General features: G+C 50.9%; 1 protein-coding gene across 2 annotated transcripts; it reads left to right on the forward strand.

The window, feature by feature from the left end:
• Nucleotides 1-2,325: 2,325 nt before the first annotated feature.
• On the forward strand, nucleotides 2,326-19,216 carry SCARB2 (scavenger receptor class B member 2). 2 transcript variants are annotated; one of them, XM_018923541.3, is made up of 13 exons: nucleotides 2,326-2,508; nucleotides 7,249-7,406; nucleotides 11,020-11,167; nucleotides 12,268-12,456; nucleotides 13,062-13,153; nucleotides 13,396-13,515; nucleotides 14,263-14,441; nucleotides 14,605-14,723; nucleotides 15,354-15,427; nucleotides 16,185-16,236; nucleotides 16,819-16,977; nucleotides 17,147-17,217; nucleotides 18,310-19,216. In XM_018923541.3, exons 1-12 carry the CDS (start codon nucleotides 2,392-2,394, stop codon nucleotides 17,174-17,176), a joined length of 1,437 nt encoding a protein of 478 aa, XP_018779086.2. In that variant the 5' UTR covers nucleotides 2,326-2,391; the 3' UTR covers nucleotides 17,177-17,217; nucleotides 18,310-19,216. The 2 variants fall into 2 exon arrangements, with proteins under 2 accessions (XP_018779086.2, XP_009096749.2); XM_009098501.4 differs by lacking the exon at nucleotides 17,147-17,217.
• Nucleotides 19,217-21,077: the final 1,861 nt, after the last annotated feature.

The following is a 21,077-nucleotide window of genomic DNA, read 5'->3' on the forward strand; positions in this document are numbered from 1 at the left end:
AGGACCTGCAGGTTCCCTGTCGTGTGTTTTGTGTCTTGTGGGTGAGCTGGGCAGCCAGGTACCACAGGTCCACAGAGGGAAGCAGACTGCAGACATCATGCAACAGCAGGACACGAGTGGACAAGCCTACCCAAACTGGAGATGAGACAAACTGGTAGAGAGTTTGTCAGGTAAATCACTTTTCTAGTTACAGCTGCAGTTTCAGCGTTGAGGTGGAACTACCCTGGGTCCTGGAGAGGCTGTTTGGTGTCTCTGTGTGCCCTGGGGTCACAGCTCCTGAGGAAGCAGTGCAGGGCTGGGGTGTGAAGCAGTCAGACAGGGTGTGAACAGGTCTGTCAGCAGTGCCAGGTGGTTAAGTAAGGGCAAGCACGATTCCTATCTCAGGTGTCAAAGTCCAGAGATCCCTGAAGGGCCAGGGATGCTCACAGAGAGACAAGGAGCAGTACCCCACCCTCCTGGGTGCTGTTCCAGCCCTGTTGTGGGCAGCATCAAACATCCTCTGGAGACATGTCTGACAGCTACTAACCCACAGGAGGAGGATTAGGGATTTCTGGGATCTGCTCTGATTTGGCTGACACTGTGCTGTGGGATTTCCTAACTCCTTCCCTTACAAGCTTTTCCTGCTTTGCATAGGCTCCAAGGAGCCGAGCACCTGGTGTTGCACAAACTGAAGGAGCCACATCACAACCTCAGTAAATGTGGCTTTTTATGTTTATTCAAGATATTCCCAGTGTATGGGACAGGACAATTTCACTGTGGCCATGCTTTCCAGAATGGGCCTTATCTGCCTCTTGTCTCAGTAACATCATCCTGGTGCTGGGAAGGGAAGATGTGCCCCTGCTTGTTTCAGGGATCTGGAATTATGACACACAACTGTGCCTTGAGCCAGAAGTGCACCCACTGCATTCCCAGGCTGCACTCCAGAGCTGGAGCCACTCCTCACAGGAGTGTTTGCAGTGTATCATGGCTGCTGAGCACTTGCCTGCCTTCCAAAGGTAAAAGGATTTGCCAAACTAAAGAAAATAATTCACACTGAGAATCCAGAAAATCTGTATGGAGAAACAATATGCCTCTATGCATCACATAAAAACCCAAAAATCTGAATTAATCAAAATTCTGTAAGAATCTTGACTTGATCTATGAATATCTGTGCCAGGGTTCAGCTAAAATATTTTTCAGTGGCAGGGAAGGTTTATGGTTACAGAGAAAGACTCTTCCGTGGGAATTCTTTCTAAGGGGAGGGTTTTGTTGCTGTTGTTAAATTAGCCTTCAAAACCAGATTCTAATTATGTACTCTGGGTCTTGGTTTTTGGAGAAATGGTGATGAAACAGGGCTGAGAACAGCACTCTGGAATGAGAATCTAAATGAAAGAAAGCTGCCAGAACAACCTTTTTTTCCCTCCCTTAAAAAAAATAAAAAGAAGAAATCTAACTGCATGGGTGGAACCACAAAAATTCTGGTTTTCCAAACAGCTGTGACATGTGACCTCAGAGCAAAAATATCCAAAAGGGCACATAGTAACATAACACTGTTGCTGCAATCACAATTACAGGAAGAAGCGTTTATAAGGGAAGATGCTTCAGTCCATCCTAGCAGGAAAGCCACCTGATAGGCCGCTTGCCCTCCTGCTCGGGAAGGCATTCCTGGGATCGGGCTGCAGCTGGGAGCTGCCAGCCTCGTGCTTTGGACAGGGACCGCACTCGTGACTTGGGGAACACCGGTGCTGCTGCTGGGCCGTGGGATGGCAGCGCTGTGTCGCAGGGCTTGCCTTCCTCTTGTGCCACAGGAAAGCCGTGGGGGACAGGGGTTGGCATGACATCCATCGCTCTGTTGCAGGTGTCGTTCCCTCCTGCTGGCAGTGCTGGGTGGGGAAGTGGAGCAGAACATCCCGCTGGCTTTTGAAAAAGCAGGTACATGGACTTATTTTTTTCAAGAGCGGTTTAATTGTGTTAGTGGCCGCTGAACTGCCCTGAACTGTGGCAGAACCCGCTTCCTGCGATGCCTAATTCAGTCTAGAGGCGCTTCACGCTCCCTTCTTGTTTTCCAGAACGCCCTTCGGCGCCGCCCGGCGCACCGAGCGAGGCGCTCCAGCAGCGCCATCCCCAGCGGGCAGGAGCCTTCCGGCGGTGCCAGCAATCTTTGCGGGCAGGAGCCACCCCCCTTCCTTTGGGATACCTTGTCCTGGCCGCGGTGAGCCGGGAGAGCATCCCTAGGAGCGCATCCCCGGGTCTGCAGAGCATCCCCGGCAGAGCGGCGGCGGCTGCGGCGCCGAGGGCGGGGAGCGGCGGCCGCTCCCGGCGCTGGCGGGCGGGGCCCGCGGTGCGCCCGCCCCCGGAGCCCGAGCCCGGCGGAGCCCCGGAGCTCCCTGCTCGGCAGCAGCAGCAGCAGCCATGAAGTCGCTGTGTCTGGTCACCGTGGGGGTCCTGGCCATGACGCTGCTCATCGCCAGCATCTCCCTGCTGGTCGCGCACGTCTTCCAGACGGTGGTGGATCTGCAGGTGAAGCAGGTAAAGGCATTGCCGCGTTCTTGGCTCGGTTCTTGTTTGCCGATTTATTCCTTCTGAAAATAGCCGAGGGAAGGAGGGAGGGGGCTGGCTGCCTCCTTGCAGCAGCGGTGGGTGAGTGGGGAGGAGCATCCCTGGGCCGTGAACCCCCCCCTCCAGCACCAGCCGTGTAGGCCAGGGCTCAGAATGGAGCTCAGGCTGCACTGGTCCCTGGGCTGGGTGAAAATCGGGTGAGGATGGGTAAAAATGCCTCTTCTTGAGGCAGCTTTGCTGTCTGCGGGGCAGCAGCTGTAGCAAGGAGCCCTCTCCAGAGCAGGGGGCACCTAAAGCATCCCTTCTTTTTGTCATCTCTACCATCAGTTGCTTGCAGCTTTCATACGTGTTCTGCTGCTCCATTTACTGGCACCTCTGGAGCAGGGCCAGAGGTGCTGGGGGCTGGAACACGTGGTGTTTGCCGGTTCCCCAGGCTGGGTGATGGCAGCCAGGAATTCCACCAGGTTGTTCCACACTTGGGGGCACCCATCCTGGCATTGCTGGGGATGCAGAGGCCTGCACTGCTCCTGCCCTGCCTAAGCGTTTGTTTCTCTCCCAGAGGGGCTCTGTGCATTTATGCAGTGGCCCAGTGAGAAGGGTCAGCTGTGTTAGTAACTCTGTTGGAATTCCTTTGGGATGAACAATTATTTATCTGTTTGAGGAGTGTTATCTTAGCTCTTATTCTGACAGAGAAGCCAGGAACGCTAACCAGTGAAGGGATTTGACCAGTGCTGTTGTCTAAGTGGTGACCAGATGATCTGTGATCTCCTAACCTACTGTTCTTTGCTCTGGGCTGTGGACAGGGAGCGTTTCCTACCATGGGAACGGCATTGTCTCAGATCGGTTTGCTTTAGCGAGCAGTGTTCGGTTGGCACGGAGCTTCCAGCAGGTTGTGCCACTTGGAAGTGCAGCTCCATCCCCCTAATCCTGGCTCTCCTAGGGAAGGAGTCTGCCCTCCCCTGCATCCCAGAAGTTCTGCTTCCAAGTGGTTTTCCTGCTGTTAGTGGGGTGCAGGCAGTGCTTTGGAGCAGGACTGTCGGGAATTAGGCGTGATCCTCCTTACGCGCATTATCTCCCGGCCGCCTGCTCCTTCCCCGGAGCAACTTACGTAAGAGCGACTTGCTGTTCGCTCAGCCGGCCCTGCTCTAATGCAGGATAAAGTTTCCAGAGCTCAGGCCTTCCTTTCCTGCCTGCTGCTCTCCAGCTCGTGCTGGCACACATCTGGATTGCAGGGAATGCGCTGCCCGGCTCCCTGCCAGAGGTGGCAGCTCCCGGAGCGCCTTCTGCAGGAGCCACACCCCCAGGCTGGGGAAGCACAGCCTTCAGCCCCCCGGCAGGCTGCTCCCAGTCACTCTGCTGAGCTGGCTGCTCTCCGCATTGCCTTTATCCCACGTGAGCTTCCCCTCATTTGTGTGTAGTCGGGAGAGCTGCTGTCTCTTGTGTAACCGCCTGTGTAGCTCAGAAAGTCTTGTGCAAATAAACAAATCTAAATTTGCCTTGGAATGGGGCAGGAGCCCAGCTTTTGCAAGTAGTCCCTGCTCCTGTGAGGGCTTTCCAGGCTGTCTTAGCAGTCTCAAGTGCAGCTGGAGTGGAGAGCTGTGCATTGGAGCTGCTGAAGCACCTGGGTCTCCAAAGCCAGCACCTGGGAACGGCTGAGGATGGCTCTGCTTTCACTGGGGGTTGTGTGCAGCAGCCTTTCCAGCCAAAAGCAGGCTCTGGGATACAGAGAGGGTGTGGGAAGAGTGGGAATCCATCCTGCTGTCAGACTTCACGTCCCCTTGGAAATCAGTGGGCAGATGTGTTGTGACAAGAACACTGGCAGCACCTTTCCCAGGAGGCATTCAAATCTCATCAACTTATTCTTTATTTGCTGTTTTTTAAAATTTCTGTGACCTAAACATGCCATACCAAGCAGAATTCCAAAACCTGTTTGTTATCAGGGCCTAGCACCTGCAACTCTGGAGAGTAGTGGGAAAAAATCTATAATGAACAAGGATGAATCTTCCCCAAGAGAAAGGCATTCCCAGCTGCCAGTGGTGTTGCTTTGTGCTCTCTGCTGGACAGGTGCTGGTGTGCTTATTGTCATAGCTGTGCAGGTTGTGAATACAATATATCTAATACATCTATATATGTATATATATGCACACACACACACAATCAATCTTGGAGCTGTGCTCCTCATTTCAGACTTGGAAGTCAGTCAGTCCTTTGGCCTGGGTGTTTCCTTCACACCACATCCCTTAGGCTGAGAATTTTTGAAAACACTTACTCTTGAAGCCCCTCGAAATTGCCCTGGACTTGTTGTCAGGCATCTCTCGAGCTGAGTTGCTGGAATGTTTCAGGCCCAAAAGGATGAGGAAGATGTTTTCTCCTTTGATTTAGCTGGTGTACTGATCATTTTTTGCAGTTGTTGTTGAATGCAAAATACTGGAGCTCTCAGGGGAGTTTAGTGTGAAGGCCTAGCTGAAGGATCCATTGGGATGCTCCTTTGGGGCAGGCCATTCCCAAGGTGCAGGAGTAGAGAGGTCTGGTGCTCCTGGTCTGATCACTTACCCCACCACCTAAACAAGTGGCAGTTAAACTCTGTCGTAGAGGAACATGTGAAAGTGCATCTTTGAATTAAAACCTTCAGGGGTTCCAAGAAATAAAATGAAATGAAGGAATTAAATTTTCTGTGTAGGTTTCAGGAATGTTCAGTACCATTTCCCACTCCCACCATCACTGCCAGGAGCTGTTATATTTTGGAGGAACAGCTCCCTATTTATTTCCTGTGTGTAAAGCACAGCCAAGGCAAGGAAAAAGCAGCAAATGAGAGAGCTGTGGGTTCAGGGCTGGCTGATAAATACAGTCAGCAGGAAGGATGCTTTGGAACACTGGAAATGAGGGTGGACTTCACTTGGAAAGGAGAAGCCCTGATGTCCTTGTAATATCCTGTGACAGACTGAAATATCCCTGGTAGCATTTGGTGAAAATCAGAAGAAAAGAGCTCTCCATGCTTCATTAGTTGATAGTTTTTGGGAGTCTCTCTGAATCCAGCTCACAAGTTTGCTGTCACTGTACAGAGCTATAAATAGACACTCGACTTCTGTGGGAGATGCAAATTGTGCCATGCAATCCAAGAAGTAAATCTGGAATGAATATGACCAGTGAATGCTAGTGAATACAGAGGTGAGTCTCCTTGGCATAAATCTTAAGGAAACAGGATCAAAACCATCAGGCTGTGTAAGAAATTGTATATGTGAGGTGCTGGTAGTTCCAGGGAAGGGCTCCAAGCTCCTCAAGCGTGTCTGAAACACATTAGTTTGTGAGGTGTGCACAGAATAAATGCGATTTAATCCTATGGAGAAAGCAGGCTGCAAGTGCAAAGTGCCAGCAGCTGGGCTGCCTCTCCCTGACATCCAGCATCACTGCTGCCATGCCAAGCTCCTGCCAACGAGTTTGTCTTTGAAACAGTCTTCTCTTTATCTCATCCTTCAAAATGAAAGTCTACATGGAGAGAAAACGCCTCCTTAAGCGGGAAGGCCAAGGATGAGTCCTGAGGCAAGTGTGGCTGATAAGACCCCATGAACATTGACCACCAGCTGGCAGCTGTCCAGCCTGCCCTGCTTCTGAGCTTCCACTCACAATATTCCACTTGTTTTCTCACAAGGATAAAAAGAATGAGTGTTGATGAGAGCCATTTAATTGCAAATCATTCCCCTCCTCCCTTTCTTCCGCCTACAGGTGATGTGGTTTTCCAAGACAGAGCTTTCTTTGTGTTTATTCCTGAAGGTTTTTTTCTGCCAGCCAGATTTCTCTGTTTGACCCCTGAAGCAGTTCCAGAGTTATAAGCACATGAAAAGCCTTGGTTTTGGTGGTGGGGATGCTTTATGGGGAGGTGAATTTTATCCAAAATGGGACAGTAATGAAGTGAGAGATGGAGCCCTCTGTTGCAGAGCTCTGTGTGCCAGGTGTGGTTGTGACTTTCCACACAAGGTGTATGTACTGATAAGGAGTATCACTGAGCTAAGGGAATTAGAGTTTCATTTCCTAAGTGCTTCTGTTATAAATAAAGGTTTATAGCTTGGTTACCAAATAGACTGGGGCTGGAGATGCAGGTGCTGACATGGCTGTAGGAAAGAAATGAAAGACAGGGGGAGAACAATCTTTCCCCTATTCCAAGATCTTGAAAGGCACAAATCCTAGAGTGCCTATGTGAAAGCAGTTTGTCATTCACAGTTTTGCTCACAGGCCACTGAAAAACAAAGCCGGATGGCTTGGGAGACAGAATCTCACAGCTGTGTTGGAACCTGACATTCTTGGGCAAAGAAATCATCAAGGCCAGGACTCTTTTGGCCTCCCAGCGTTGAGTTGTACTTTTATCTGTAATGTTGGCACGTTTTGTGGTGTCTTGCACCAGGTGGAGGTTTTTAGTGATGCAGGAAAGGAGACAGGATTGCTGAGTAATAGCTGATCAGTGTCCCTTCTGACAAATGCCAGGCACAGTTGTCCGTGGGGAAGGTGGAACTGCAAACCAAGCAGTGCTGGCCAGGAGAGCAGGTGCCTGGCTTGGTGGATATTGAGTGAGCTGCTCCAAAGTAAAGCAGATCTAGAACTGGGGTCTCTCTTGAGTCTTACTGCCTGTGCTTGTTCCCAGGGCATGGAATTCCTGTCTCTCCTGTCATGCAGCACGATGGCATCAGCAGCTGATGTGCCTTTCTCTTGTTGCAGGGAACAGTCCTGAAGAATGGCACAGAAACCTTTGAGGCCTGGGAGGACCCTCCCCCCCCAGTTTACATGCAGTTCTACTTCTTCAATGTGACAAATCCTTTGGAAGTGCTCCAAGGTGCCACTCCTCTCGTGGAGGAGATAGGACCATACACCTACAGGTAGGACCTTGCAGGAGTTCCACACTCCACAAAAACTCTGCTGTGGGAGGAATCCAGAAGCCTTGGGATCCTGTCCTGAGAGAAAAGCCAGGTGTTAATGTGTGAGGGGAGGTTTATCCAGGGGAGCATGGTCACAGCCCACACAGACAGCACTGACATTTGCAGCTGCTTTCAGATGAGGCCTCTGAAGTGACTTCTGTCAGATTTTGGGCCAAGTTTTGCTGGTGTGCTGCTGTTCTTCACTGCTGGACACAGAGGAAGTTGATGCATCCTGGCCTGCTGTCTTGTGAGCTGGGGGATGTTTGGGAGGCTGGGGAGAGAGGAGTGTTGCACAAAAGTGTGACTCAGGCTCGCTCAGGAATTGGCTCCTAGCTGGAGTTGCACCATCCACAGGGGTAAAATGAGGCCAGAAAAACACTTGGGGTGGTACTAAAAGGGTCTTCCTGATCCAACCCTCCCTGGAAAACCTGCTTACCTTTTAAACCTACCTCGCATTCTTACTGATGGATTTCTAAGGCCATGTGCAGTGTTAAACACTGTCCAGCTCCTAGAGCTGTCCTGTGTGGCATGGAGAGCTTTGAAAGTTCCCTTACAAACGAGTTTTCCTTTAGAGCTGTGATGTGCTCAGCTGCCTGCAGCCATGTCAGCCAGGAGCAGGCCTGTGGCAGGAAGGGCTGTGGTCCTGGGAGTCCTGCTGTGGTGGGGAACTCGTCACCACAGCGTGAAGGTGGATTCCTGACTGTCAGCCTCCCTTCTGGTCACACAGGCTCATCCAGGCCAGGCACAGGCTCAGTGCCAGAGGGAACTCTCTGCCTAAGCTGCAAAATTATCAGAATCTTTGTGTTTGAAAAAGTGCTGGAATGAAAGCAGAAGCCTTTGTGGTAGCCTTGATTTCTGTGTTCTCTTGGCTTTCAGTTTCCTTCTTCCCACTCCTCAGCTTCCCTTCTCCCCCTACCAACAATCCCTTCCCCTGTCTCCTCTGCATTCTGGACCTGTGTCTCTTTAGTCCTGGCAAACTCCATGTGGTACTTTGGCAAAATCCCTGCTATTACAGGAGCCAGGAGAGCTGGAGAAAAGATGATCCACAAGCTCTCGAGTTGCCAAGCTTTCCTTCAGGTGTATGTGTGGTGTAACACTGGGCATCAGGCAGCAATGTGTTCTGTGCCAGAAAATGAACAGGACCAGCCCCAGGGCTCACAGAGCTGCAGGGCACCACACAGGCTGGCATTCAGTCCTCTTTGCCAGCTGCTTCTTTCCCTTTGCTTAGCCCTCAGTCTCTCCTGGGTGTCCCAGGCAGCCTGGTTTGGGAGGCTGCACCTCGCCCACGGAGGAGCTCAGCGGGGTGGATGGGGCTGGGGCTGTAGTGGCTGGGCTGCTCCCTGCCCCAGGGGAGGCCCAGCCTGAGCTGCTGCTTTGCTGGGAGAGCCTTTCCCTGCATCCCACACCAGGGGCTGCCTGTAAGCAGGTCCCTGACGCCGGCCCTCCCTGAGGTGTTCTTGCTGGGGACAGGGAGGGAAGGGAAGAGGCTGCACATTCCAGCTGCTTCTGGCTTGTTTGCTTGGCCTCATTCTGGCATGCCTGGACAGGATTCCCTTGTGCTCTGCTCTGTCTGATAGAGGAAGAATGAAAAGTGAGGAAGTGGAGAGCTCACTTGCAGCAGGTTCCGTAAGCCTGGCCTGGCTGTGGCTGCAGTGGGCTGTCAGCGGTGGGTGGGAGGAGAGGAGGCATTTGGGGGCACAGGGACGGCTGTTCCAGCCACACTGCGTGCTCCAGCCAGGGAAGAAACCTCCAGCTGCTTCCACAGGTCCTGTGTGGCAAAGCACTGCAGCCTCATTTAGCCTTAGTAGGTGGCAGAACACCCCAAATGCACAAATGTGAAGTGCGTGACTCCGTTTTTATAAACAGGGTGTTTGGGGAAAGGCTGGCAGTGAGCTGGGCCAGACAAGCAGAGGGAAAAAATCCAGTCAGTGACAGGGAGGGCTCCAGAGAGTCTCATCCTGCAGCTCAGACTTCTCACCAGCATACATGGTAAAGCACTTGAGGCAGATTCTGTATCAAAAACATAGTAGTGCTGGTGTTGTTAAATCCTGGAAGTTGAGCTGGCAGCATGTAAAATAAATAATTGCAAGCTGCCTATCTGCCCAAGCCTGCTGAGTCCCAAAGAGCACTGGAATATTGTCTGGTCTTGCACACATTTACAACTTTTTAACTTCAACATCTTAGAGCCTTTGTAACCTACTCATATCCCTCATCAGGGAGTATTATTTTCCTCTCCAGAGCTGGAGAGATGTCTCAGGTTACTCCTGGCCTATTTTAGGAAGTGTTTCACAGCTGTCCATTTCCATCCCCTCAGTTCCAGCCCTGGGGTATAAAATAGATTGCTGTCCAAGAGGGTCTTGCCAAGTCAAGCTGGAAGTGTTGCCAGACCAAAATGTTCCTGGGTGGCAGGGATGCTGGGAGTGGTAGAGAACTTAGGGTAAGGAAGATGGGAAGTGGCTGGTTTCTAATAGCAGTCGTTTTGCAGGCCTTTCCAGTTTGCTGTAGATGTGAAAGCTGAGCCAGAGTAATGCAGCCTGTTGTGAAGCTGCACTGATGGATCCAGTGCAGCCAGGACAGAACCTCCATCCAAACTGAATGCAGAACATCAGAGCACAACATCTGGCAGAACAATTCTCCCTCACATCTTGTGACTTGACGTTCCCCAGGCAAATGTGAAAGTCAGCAGGCTCCTGAGTCACTGCAGGCTGAGGAAGCAGGAGGAGTTTCCCCTCCTGAGTGTGCCAGGCGGTGAGCAGCCCACTGCCATTTCCCTTTTGGGCTTTGCTGGAGCCACGTGTGTGTCAGCCTGCTCTGCAGAGTTGCACAATCCTGCTTGGTCCAGTGCTGATGGCAATGCAGATTGACTTGTGCTCCTGACAGCTGTGTCAGGGTAATTAGGATCTGACTTTCTGGTCGGGCCAGCAGGTAGCATTTGATGTTCCCTGCCAATGGGACTGGTCTGTCAGCAATCCTGAGTTTTGCTTAGACAGGAACAGCAGCATCCTCCCAGGCCATGGGTAGTGAACAGCAAAAGTTCTGTTGAATTTCTGTCGTGCCCAGGGTTCCTGCCCGGGAATTAAAGGAGAAGAACTAAAATGAGGCTTGTTCTGTGGTCATGCCACGTGCTCTGAATGCAGCAGAAGGATTCTGGTGGGTTCTTAGGTCAGGCCCATGACACACACACAGCCTGCATCTTTCTGGGAGTGGATTTTGCCTGCAGCAGAGGCAAAAGTTTCATTTTCAAACTTGACTTCAGGGCAATCTCATAGATGGTGCCTCTAAATCCTTCTGAGCCGTCTGAAATTGTTGTCCTTCCTTTGAGGTTTTTAAAGATGAGGCAAAAATACGAAGTGCAATTAACACACAGGGTGGTGTTTTTGGGAGTGCCCCCTGAGGTCTGACTCAGCTCACACAGACACAGCAGAGAGTTTGTGTCAGTGAGGGAATCTGCTTCTCAAGAACTGAAAATGCCACCCTTTATGTGCTTAAAGCAGTGGAACATCCATAAGTTAATTGTGATTCATGCTGTGTCTACTTGTTTAACTCAATTAGAGGACAAATTCTTGTCTTTCAGGGAATACAGGCCAAGAGTGCATGTCCAGTTCTTGGACAATGGAACCAAAGTGTCTGCTCTAAACCCAAAGACTTATGTATTTGAACCTGAGAAGTCAGTGGGAGACCCTGAAGTGGACCTGATCAGGACAGTAAATATCCCTGCAGTGGTGAGTTCTCTTTCATTCCTGCTTGGAATTCATCCTGACACACTGCAGAAGGAGCAGTGTCTTGCTTCATCCTGACTCTCCTTTTGTGGTGGATGAATGTGATGGAAGAACAAGAGAGGCAGCTTGTGTCCTGGGCAGATGCTGGTCTCACTTTGGGGCTGGGCTGTTGTGGGGGCCTTCTTTTGTTCCGCCCTCTCCTCACATCTCTGCAGTGCCTTCCCCGGGTGCTACGAGATCACACACTCTCCAGGGACAAGGGGAAATCAGGCTTGCTGGGCTTCCATGAGTCAGTGAAACCAGGGAATCAGTGATGTCAAGTGCCTAGGAGGAACTCTGGCTTCTGCGTGAGGGAGCTGGGAATGCTTGAGGTTATTTTTTCAAATTTGGAGAAGCTGCCTCCAAGTCTGCTTCTCAAACCAGAAACAAACTACAGTAGAGCAGTTCCAGACAGAGCTGAATGAAATTAAAGTCAAAAATGCACCCCCAGACTGCACTAGGTGACAGAGAATCTCATGGTGATCACAGGCAGACCATTATTTAGACTTATACAGGGATAGCGTGGGAATGAGCAGATCCCAAACTGTCAGAGCTTCCAGAGGCACTCAGCCTGTACTCAAATACTTGGGGGTGTCATTCAGCCTTTGCTCTCCATCCTTAGTTTCAGTTGCAGGGTACCTTCATTTCCACTTTTTCCCCAGCATTTCCAAACATGCCTGATGTTCTGAATGAGTCCAGAAATGCCCTGTATGTAGCAGTAGATGGGATTCAGCTTACCTGGAAGTTGCAGACAGTCCAGACCCTGTGTTTTCAATTCCTCCCAGGCGTCTCGTGGTGGTAAGGATTATCTCTCCTTCAGATTTTTGGCTGTGATGTACAGTAACAGGCAGTATGAGAAGACCCACAGGTTGGTTAGCCCAAAGAAGTGCCCTCCTTTTGTTATGACCTCTTTTAAAGGCCTGCTGTCATCTGGAAAGGAAATAAATGTTTGAACTTTGGGGAAGTGAGTGCGCAGCGGTGGAAAGTGTCAGTGCCTGGATGCAGCTTTTGGTTTATTGCCCAGCAAATCTGACCATTGCTCCCTCATTCCAATGCCCTGGCAGACTGCCATGGAGTGGACCAGGTCAACCCCTCTGCAGTTTGCCACGGAGGTGCTGCTGCTGCTGTACCAGGAGTCGCTGTTCACCGTGCACAGCGTGCACGAGCTGCTCTGGGGCTACAGGGACAGGCTGCTCTCCACCATCCACGTCCTGCACCCCGAGATCGACCCCGTCTTCGGGCTCTTCAGCAAGGTAACCCATGGCCATGCTGCTGCTGCTGTCCCTGGGGAATGGTGGCACTGCATGGGAGGGATGCATGAGCTTTCCAAGGACAGCATCCTCCACTGTTGCCTGTGCTCATTTGAATAACATGGTCAGGATGGGGCCACGTGTGCAAACTGCCAGGAAAACGTCCCGATTTCCTTAGGAATTGACTGAAATTGGATGTTAATTCTGTGCTGGAGCCATTCCTGGCTTGCACAGTGTTTCTGGTCGCTGCATGACATTTTGGTCTGGGAGAAATCCTTGCTGCTTGTCTCTGCAGTGCTGAGGTCATTTCTGTGGGGTTATCTTCTTCCTGAGGGCTCTTTATTCAGGGGCAGCCCTGAAAGGGAGAAAAGGCTCATCCGGTGTTCTATTTCCTGCCTTTGGGAGGTGTAAGGATCTTTCCTGGTCACTTCCACCTCATTCCTGTTCAGGGTGGAGTTCAGTGAACTGCACAGCTCTCAGAGGCAGTCCATCACTCCTGCGGCGGATTTGGGGTGGTGGCAGCTTCAAGTCCTGCTGCCCCATTGCAGTGACCAGCCAGGTGCCCCAGGATGAGCGAAGCCACTGAAAGTTCCTGCATCTGTTTGCAGATGAACGGAACTGATGATGGAGAGTATGTTTTCCTGAGTGGGGAAACGAACTACCTGAACTTCTCCAGGATTGTGGAGTGGAAAGGAAAAGAGTAAGTTTCTCAGTGTGCTGTTGCCTCTGTCACAATCTGCCCCTTGCTTGTCTGGTGCCAGTTTAAAGAGAATGCAAGTGCAACTTAAACCCATTTCAGTCCCTTTTGTCATTAGCAGAGCTGAGGCAGGAGGAGTTGGCTCTGTACAGGTCTGATTCCCATTTGCCTAGGCCAGGAGCTGGCATGGCCTGACTGTTGCTCAGACATCTTTTAGCCCTTGCTCTTGGCTTCCCTTTCCTCAGGTCCTTGAGCTGGTGGACAACAGAGACATGTAACATGATCAATGGCACAGATGGGACATCCTTTCATCCACTGATCAGCAAAGATGAGAACATTTACATCTTTTCTTCAGATTTCTGCAGGTGAGAAGACAGTGGCACTCAGGCTTCAAAGCAGAGCATTTACATCCATTCCTCTCCAGGTGTCATGTTAGGCTGGTGTTTTTCCTCCTGTGGTTTCATTTAACAGTCACAGTGTTGCATTTATTCCTGGTGGGAAGGGTGAGAGTTACAAAAAACCCTCCCAGTCTGCAGTTAAGGATGTGTTATTTCAAAATAAAGGTTTGTGAAGTGAGAATTTGGAAGAAAACTGCAAGAACAGACTGGGCTGTGAGTCTAGTAACGAGAGGAATGGAAGGATTTATATGAGCTTTCCTTAAGCTTCTTCCCTCCAAAGTCTTCCTCTGTGTTGTGCTTTTTCAGAGAATCCAGGTTGCCCTCTTCAGAGATTAATGACTTTACATGATGCTGTCTGAAATGTACCAAGGAAATCTTGGCCTTTCCTTCCTTATGTAACACCTTGTGTCCCCTCTTGTCGGTTTCCCAGTGGGTGAAGAACAAAACCGAGCGGGAATTATTTAAATCAATACAGACACGTGTTAGGCTAAATTCAGGGCCTGCCAGATGGTTCTGCCTGCCAGGACCGTGGTTCCTCCCAGCAGAGGTACCAGCACTCCCAGCACATGCAGCAGTGGCGTGGGGACCATGCATTGTGTGCAGCAGCAGGAAGCTGGGATGTGTGTTTGGGATGTGTGGGACTGCAACCCGGGTGCGGCTGGGCTCAGTGCTGCTGCAGCCTGCCACGCCTGGCCCTGCTCTGCTTCCCCACAGGTCCCTGTTCCTGGTGTACGACAGCTCGGGAGCCGTGGCCGGGGTGCCCACGTTCCGCTTCGTGCCCTCCTCCATGGTGTTTGCCAACACCTCGGTGAACCCGGCCAACGCCGGCTTCTGCGTGCCCGCCGGCAACTGCCCCGGCACCGGCGTGCTCAACGTCAGCGTCTGCAAGCAGGGTACGGCCCCGCCGTGTCTGGCCCGCTGCCACTGGGGCTGGTGGCTCCCCGAGGGCCCCCTCCCCTCTCTGGAAACTGCTCAGAGCTGTGGGCTCCTCCAAGGCTTGCCCGAGTCCTGCTCGGCCTCTGGTTGCGGTGGTGACTCGGTGTTCTCGCGTTCCAGGTGCTCCGATATTTCTGTCGGCTCCACATTTTTACCAGGCAGATCCAAAGTTTGTAGAGGACATAGAGGGCATGCATCCCAGAAAAGAATACCATGAGACATTTCTGGACATCAATCCCGTAAGTGCCACCTTTTTTCAAGGGTTCTGTAGGTGAATGGATCCAAGCACCTGGGTTCAGGTCACCTCCTTGCGTGGTGGGTGTTGGCATAGTCCTGTTGACCTCAAGGGATCTGTAGTAGTTCCATGATGCTGGATGGAATGGGAGATCACTTTGGGTCAGCTGTCCTGTCCCTGTCCCCTCACAGTGTCTCACACACCCCACCCACCCCTCACTGGCAGGGCAGTGTGAGAAACAGAATAGGCTGTGCAAGCACTGCTCAGCAATCACTGGAACATCCCTGTGTTACCCACGCTGTTTTCATCAGGGATCCAGAACACTGCCAGCTGCTGTGGAGAAAATTAATTGTCTCCCAGCTAAAACCAGCACAGCAGTGATCTCTACACCCCCACAGACAAATGTGGGTCAAGGAAAAGAGCACAGTCACGACCTGCCTGGTTTACAGAAACAGTGCTCTGACTCACTGGGCTGTTATGTGCAGCTAAAGCGGGAGGAAATTCCACAGCTGCTCTCCTCAGGTCCGCTGCAGATCCTGCTGTGTGGTGTGTACCAGGTTCTTCCTGCATTCTCACAGTTCTCATTCTTTCACCTTCACTGGGTTTTTTAACACTGATCTCTTTTATTCCCCAGCTGACAGGGCTCGTCTTGCAGGCAGCCAAGCGGATGCAGGTCAACGTTCATGTCCGAAAATTACCTGAATTCTTGTGAGTGTTCTCTGCTGCTGGGTGGAGTCTCACATCTAAGCCATGTTCAGCATGGTTTCTTCTGCAGTGTTCTGATGGAATATGGGGGAGACAGCAAGTGTGAGAGAGAGAAGTCCAATCAAATCTCAGTTCTAAGGGGCAGTGTGCTCCCTTCTCACAGATCAAGCAGGTTCTGTATTGCACCTGCAGAGTAAAGAATGCTGTGTGGCAGCTACTCCTCCTGATGCTTCTTGGCACAGCTTGGCTGTAACACCTACAACACAAGTATTTTATATTCCCAGTCCCCTTGGGAGACTCAGTTGTTTCCCAGTGCCCAGGAGCTGTCACAGTAAAACAGCTCCTGCCTGAGCTGGGATTCCACATGTGCCAACTGTTGGGGGATTTTTGCTGCTGTGCCCATTCTGCTTGGACAATAGTTCCTGTGTTTTACAAGTAGGAGTAACCTTCAGTACATCAGCTTAGCTCAAGCCCTGCTGCCTGGCACAAATCTGTCACTCAGTTACTAATGAGCCCTGGATGGATCCCTGTCTTTCACTGCCCACAAAGTCCCAAAACACGCCCTGCTCCCAAACCAGAATTTATCCATCCGTGAGATTGAGATTGTCCTACTCCAGCAGGGAGGTGAAAATCCACAGCAAAAAGGAACAGCCCCGAGGTTTTTTAGGGACACTTTCCTCCTTCATGATTCTTGTGTAATCTGTCTTCACAACCCTCAGGTGGAAAAGCTCCAAACCCATAATTTTTTTTTTCCATGCAGTGAAACCGGCAACATCCGAACACTGATTTTCCCAGTGATGTATATAAATGAGGTAAATAGTTTCACCTGTCTTTTTGCAACATTGTGGCATGTTAATGCTTGCAGAAATACCCTCTGAGCCAGCCAGAAAAGAAAATGCTGATTTTCTTGTTGTTTGTACAGCACTAGCTAGGAAGCTGTTGCTGTTTGTTAACTATCACCCTCCTGCTGTTTGGTGTAGTGTTAATTTCCACCCTGCCAAACACTCTCAGACACTCCTTTTAAACTCAAAGGAGTTGGCCCTGAGGAAAAGGGGTGCTCAGACAGAGGCAGGACTTGAGGAGATCACACCTTTTCCTGAGTCATCTGCTGTGAATATTCCTGTGCTGTGGTCGGATCACCGAATCAACTGGTGTTAGTCCATTCCTAAACCAAAAGTTAAAAATCCCTGTTTTCCTTTGAAACAGACTAGGTGATCCCTCTGCCCCCTGGAAGAATTTTAGGGGGAAAGTATGTCAGGAAGCAGTGAAGCAGTGGTGGAGAGTTGTGGGAGTGTTGTTTCACTGCCCTTCACAAAAGTGATCTTATAGAAAGCACAGAAACAAATCAAGGTTTGGGGTTTTTTTAATTTCCTCTTCATCTCTCTCTGCTCCAGAGTGTTCTGATTGATGAAGCATCTGCCAGCAAACTCAGGCATGTCTTGCTGGAAGCCAGTGTTGTGACTGGGATCCCCTTTGTAATCATGGCTCTGGGGATTGTGTTTGGGATTGTTTTCATTGTGCTGGCATGCAGGTCCCAGAGGATAACTGAAGAGGTAAGCAGCACTTGCCTTTGACTTTGCTCTTTGCTTGCTGTCAATCTGCCTGCATTTGATTTTGCTTTTTTTTTTTTTTTTTTTTTTTTTTTTTTTGTGGTTGATTTTAACTTTTGGTGTCTTTCTGCCCATGTTTTTATGTTGTTTTTGTTGGGAATGACCTTTCTAGGGAGGGGAAGTTTTAATAGACTCAGAATAAACGCGCCAAAGCAAAGGAGCGGAGTTAATCCGAGAAGCCTGGTAAGGCAGGTCCTGTCGCTGTGCCCAACTCCCTTGCCAACAGTAGTGAAATAAATCAGCCTGTCTAGAGGACCCTGAAGGATAAATGCAAAAACTCCACCATATCTGAGGACAGATGTAGTTGGTGTTGGTGTTCTCAGCAGAAGAACTGCCTTGTGCCAGTGGATTATTTTCCAGAATGACGATGCAAATTTGTGGCCAAAGAACAGACCAGTTGCACAGACAGCAGCAGCAGGAAGTATTCTCCAGTATTGTCTGTTTACAAGGCAGCCTGTAAATCTGTTTATGAGCACTTCTGTCCCTAGGTGACATGCTGGCATTAAGGTGCCTGTCAGGGCAAAAGCTGATGCCAGCATTTCACCATAGCAGGGCTCAGATGGCACCAGGTGTGGAGCCTTTGGTTAGAGGAATGGCCTGGGTTCTCTAGGAGGCTGCTTTCTCCTCATAGTTTCTGTGGGCTTACTGTGCTCTCGTGTGTTTGGTGTTCCCTAAATGCTGTCTTAGAACTTCCCTCTGTGCCTGGGGAACCCCTCTGGATAGTGGGTCCCACTTCCATCCCATCCCCGTGGGATTGCACTTCAGTCTCCTGTGCAGGAGAGACTGGTCCTTTTTCCTTTACTTTCCTTCTGAGCCTGCCTGTGCTGCCAGCAGCTCAGCCAGGGTGTCTCCCAAGGCCTGTCCTGGGAGTTCCTGCCCCACCCTACATGTACAGCTTCTAACCAGCTCTCTTGGATGTGCTGGAACACTCTGCAGAGGTCAAAGTGACAAAGAGACAGCTGCATTCTGTGCTTTGCCTGCTTTGCTTTTTGTTGCTCTTCCTGCAAGCAGAGGTAATGCAGCAGTCTGCAGCTCTTCTTGTGCTCCCTGGCTGGTTCTGCCCTCCCCTCCTGTGTCAGGGGCTGCAGCAGGGCCCTGCCCGAGCTGCCACCCACCCTCTGGTGCTCCCTTAGTGCAGCCCTGGCTGTCCTAGATGGAGTTGTCCTTAGAAGTAGGAGCTTTCCCTTTCCCTGCTTGGAGTCTGGCCAGCCCAGCTTCCCACGGTGGAAGGTCTCTGATGGCCACGTTTCACTTGCTGTGGTTTTGTTCTTGCAGAGCACGGAAGAAGAGAGGTCCCCACTCATCAGGACGTCTTAGTAGGTTTTATTCCCCCTGTGAGCTTGGAGAGTAAGCGATTAGAGCTGACCTAACACCAGCTGTCCCCTGTGGAGCCACGCTCATGTCCAGTGCCACTTTTGGTGGGACAGAGGTGAAAGGGAGTCTGCGCTGTCAGCCAGGGAGGAGACTTTTCTCTCAGCTACCTTACAACTGTTACAACTTCCGAACTCCATTTGCAAACCGCTCTGGATCCTGCTTTTCTCAGCCCTGCCCTCTGTTTGTACCCGCCCTGGCAGCCACAGAGGATCAGCACCACGAGCCAGCCCGGTTCCCTCCGGGAGCCACACGGGTGCCATTGCCAACAGCCTGGGAGTGTGCATGGCCCTCTGGGAACGCAGCGGGCTCCTGGATGGTCCTGGGACAGGGACACACCGGCTGTGGGCTGGGTGCCGCCCTGTCTATCTTGTGTCCTCACTGCAGCACCCTCGGAGTGTTTGTCACCGGTGTCCTTGCTCCTGTCACAGCACGGTGTGCAGCTGACCCGCCCCAGAGCTGCAGCTCCGAGTGGGACCGAGCCTGGAAGTGCTTCTCCAGGCAGAGCACCTCCGTGTTCCTGCTCTGCTTGCTAGCCAGGCTTTTATCCTTGGGGTGTGGGCTTTGTTGTGCAGCTTAAGGCGCCACAGCTCGGCCGTGTTCCTGGGCTGCAGGGCACACAGCCGGTGGGTGGTGCTGTGGGGGTTTGCTGGGAACGCAGACTTGGCATGTGTGGGATGAGAGCACCCCTCCGTGTTATGGACAGGGTCCTGAGAACTCCTGACACTTTTTTACTTGTCAAGCAGAAACTTGTGTTAAAAATCACCAAGGTTTCTCCCCCAATTCCCAATTAAAAGAATATTCTCCTCGAGGAATGTTTCCATTAGGTCCTGCAATGTGTGTTCCTGTCATTGCAGAGCACAACACAGCACAAGTACCACGACTCCAGCAGAAGGGTGCAAGAGTGATTTATTACAGCAACATGTTGCTTTTATACTCTTTCAAGATATTTACATTCACTCAACATACACATTCACTGCCCATTGGTTATAGGAGAGAAACCAAGTTCTCAGTGGGTGACCAAGGAGCCACATCATTCTGTGAGCCAGCCAGAGTCCCAATCTTCCAACTTTCTCTCCTTCATCTCATCTCCATGGTGACAGCCTTGGTGTCTTCCTCAGGAGAGGTACAGGGCTTTCCTTTATCTTCAGGAGGCCTTTGCTGGCTCACAAGAACAGCACAGAATGTCTTTGCTACATGTTCCAAGTGTGTAAGTGTCTTCTAAAGAGGGGCATTGGGGTTTGCATTGCTTGGCCTTGGTTTGGGGTCCAATTTTCCTGGCTGCTGCTTTGGTTTCTTCCCCGTGCCAGTGAATGGATTCTGCAGAGAAACTGCAGCTGCCCCTGGATCCCTGCAAGTGGCCAAGGCCAGGCTCGACGGGGCTTGGAGCAGCCTGGGATGGTGGAAGGTGTCCCTGCCCATGTGTGAAAAACAGAATTCACTGCTTAGAATTTTTAGAAGTTTAATAATGATAGGATAAAAAACATAGTATTTCCAGTGCTGGGGTGCTCCTCACCGACAGCCAAAGAACACCAGTATATCCAGACAGTGTTATCTTTATACTGTTACATCGATGAGGTACATGCATATTCATGTGTGTCATGCGTTATTCAAACATTCTTGTGAACTTTCTGATTTTTTGGGAACATCAGAAAGTTCTGGAGTGTCCTTTTTCACACTCCAGTTTATCTGCATGGTATCCTGGGTGTCAGGTCAATTTATTTTATTTCTTGTGTCTCCATCCTGCTGTTTCACATCCCCTGATCAAGATTTAGGATGTCCTCCTTAAATTTAGTGTGGTATTCTCTATTTGACCTCCGGTGCTCTGGTTTTGTTGGGTATCTTACCACTTGGACAGGCTGGTCAGTGCATGGCCTTACAGTGTTTTTAGTTACTCAAAAGCCTCTTTTTACATCTTATGTTTTGCTAAGGTCTATAACAGTACATTCACCACATTATTATTATTTCCATGAGTGATACACAGATATTGTATTGGTGACACCACTATTTCTATAAGCATCACAGTGCACGCTTAACCTGATAGATTATATTAACATGCAGCTAAAAAGAGTTATCATTGATACTATTTCTAAATACTTGTAATCACTAACAACGTGCATAGGGTAATACATAAATGCAAAAGCCAATATTATCCGGTCGTTTCCCACATGGGCCGGAGCATGATGGGCTTGAAGGTGCCTTCCAGACCAAGCCCTCCTGGAATTCGGTAGTAGCACTGTCACCCCAAATCTTGTTTTCTGGGAATGACCCTGAGAAAACGCTCTGGGGCCTGGCTCTGCTCTGCTTTTCCCAGCACCGTGGGATGCTTTGGGTGCAGCTGCCGCGGGAATGTGTCCAGAGAGGGAGACTCCGCCACATCCGTGGGCAGCGGTTCCCTCATGGAAGGAAGCTGCTCCTCGTGGCTGTGGCAGCCCTCACTGGGAAGGAGCTGTGTCACGTCCCTTTCCGCCTGTCCGCCAGCTCCTAGAGCGGGGACACGCAAGGGAACCAGCGCCACTGCGGTCCCAGTGTTGGGGAATCCCGGCAAGGCCCGCGGTCCTCATGGAAGAGCTGCTCGGCTTTATTCTCCTTTATTTCCCTTGGGACAAGAAGCCTCTCCCGGCGCCCCCGCCCCGCTGCCCGCAGTGGTACAGCCCGCTGGCGCGCGCCGA

Source organism: Serinus canaria, chromosome 4, assembly GCF_022539315.1.
Source record: "Serinus canaria isolate serCan28SL12 chromosome 4, serCan2020, whole genome shotgun sequence".
Taxonomy (NCBI): Eukaryota; Metazoa; Chordata; class Aves; order Passeriformes; family Fringillidae; genus Serinus; species Serinus canaria.

Excerpts from the sequence above, each read along its gene's own strand:
- SCARB2 (XM_009098501.4), top strand. The coding sequence starts at position 2,392 with ATGAAGTCGCTGTGTCTGGTCACCGTGGGGGTCCTGGCCATGACGCTG. Across the intron at positions 13,516-14,262 it reads TTTTCTTCAGATTTCTGCAG|GTCCCTGTTCCTGGTGTACG; the intron begins GTGAGAAGACAG and ends GCTTCCCCACAG. Across the intron at positions 14,724-15,353 it reads CATTTCTGGACATCAATCCC|CTGACAGGGCTCGTCTTGCA; the intron begins GTAAGTGCCACC and ends TTTATTCCCCAG.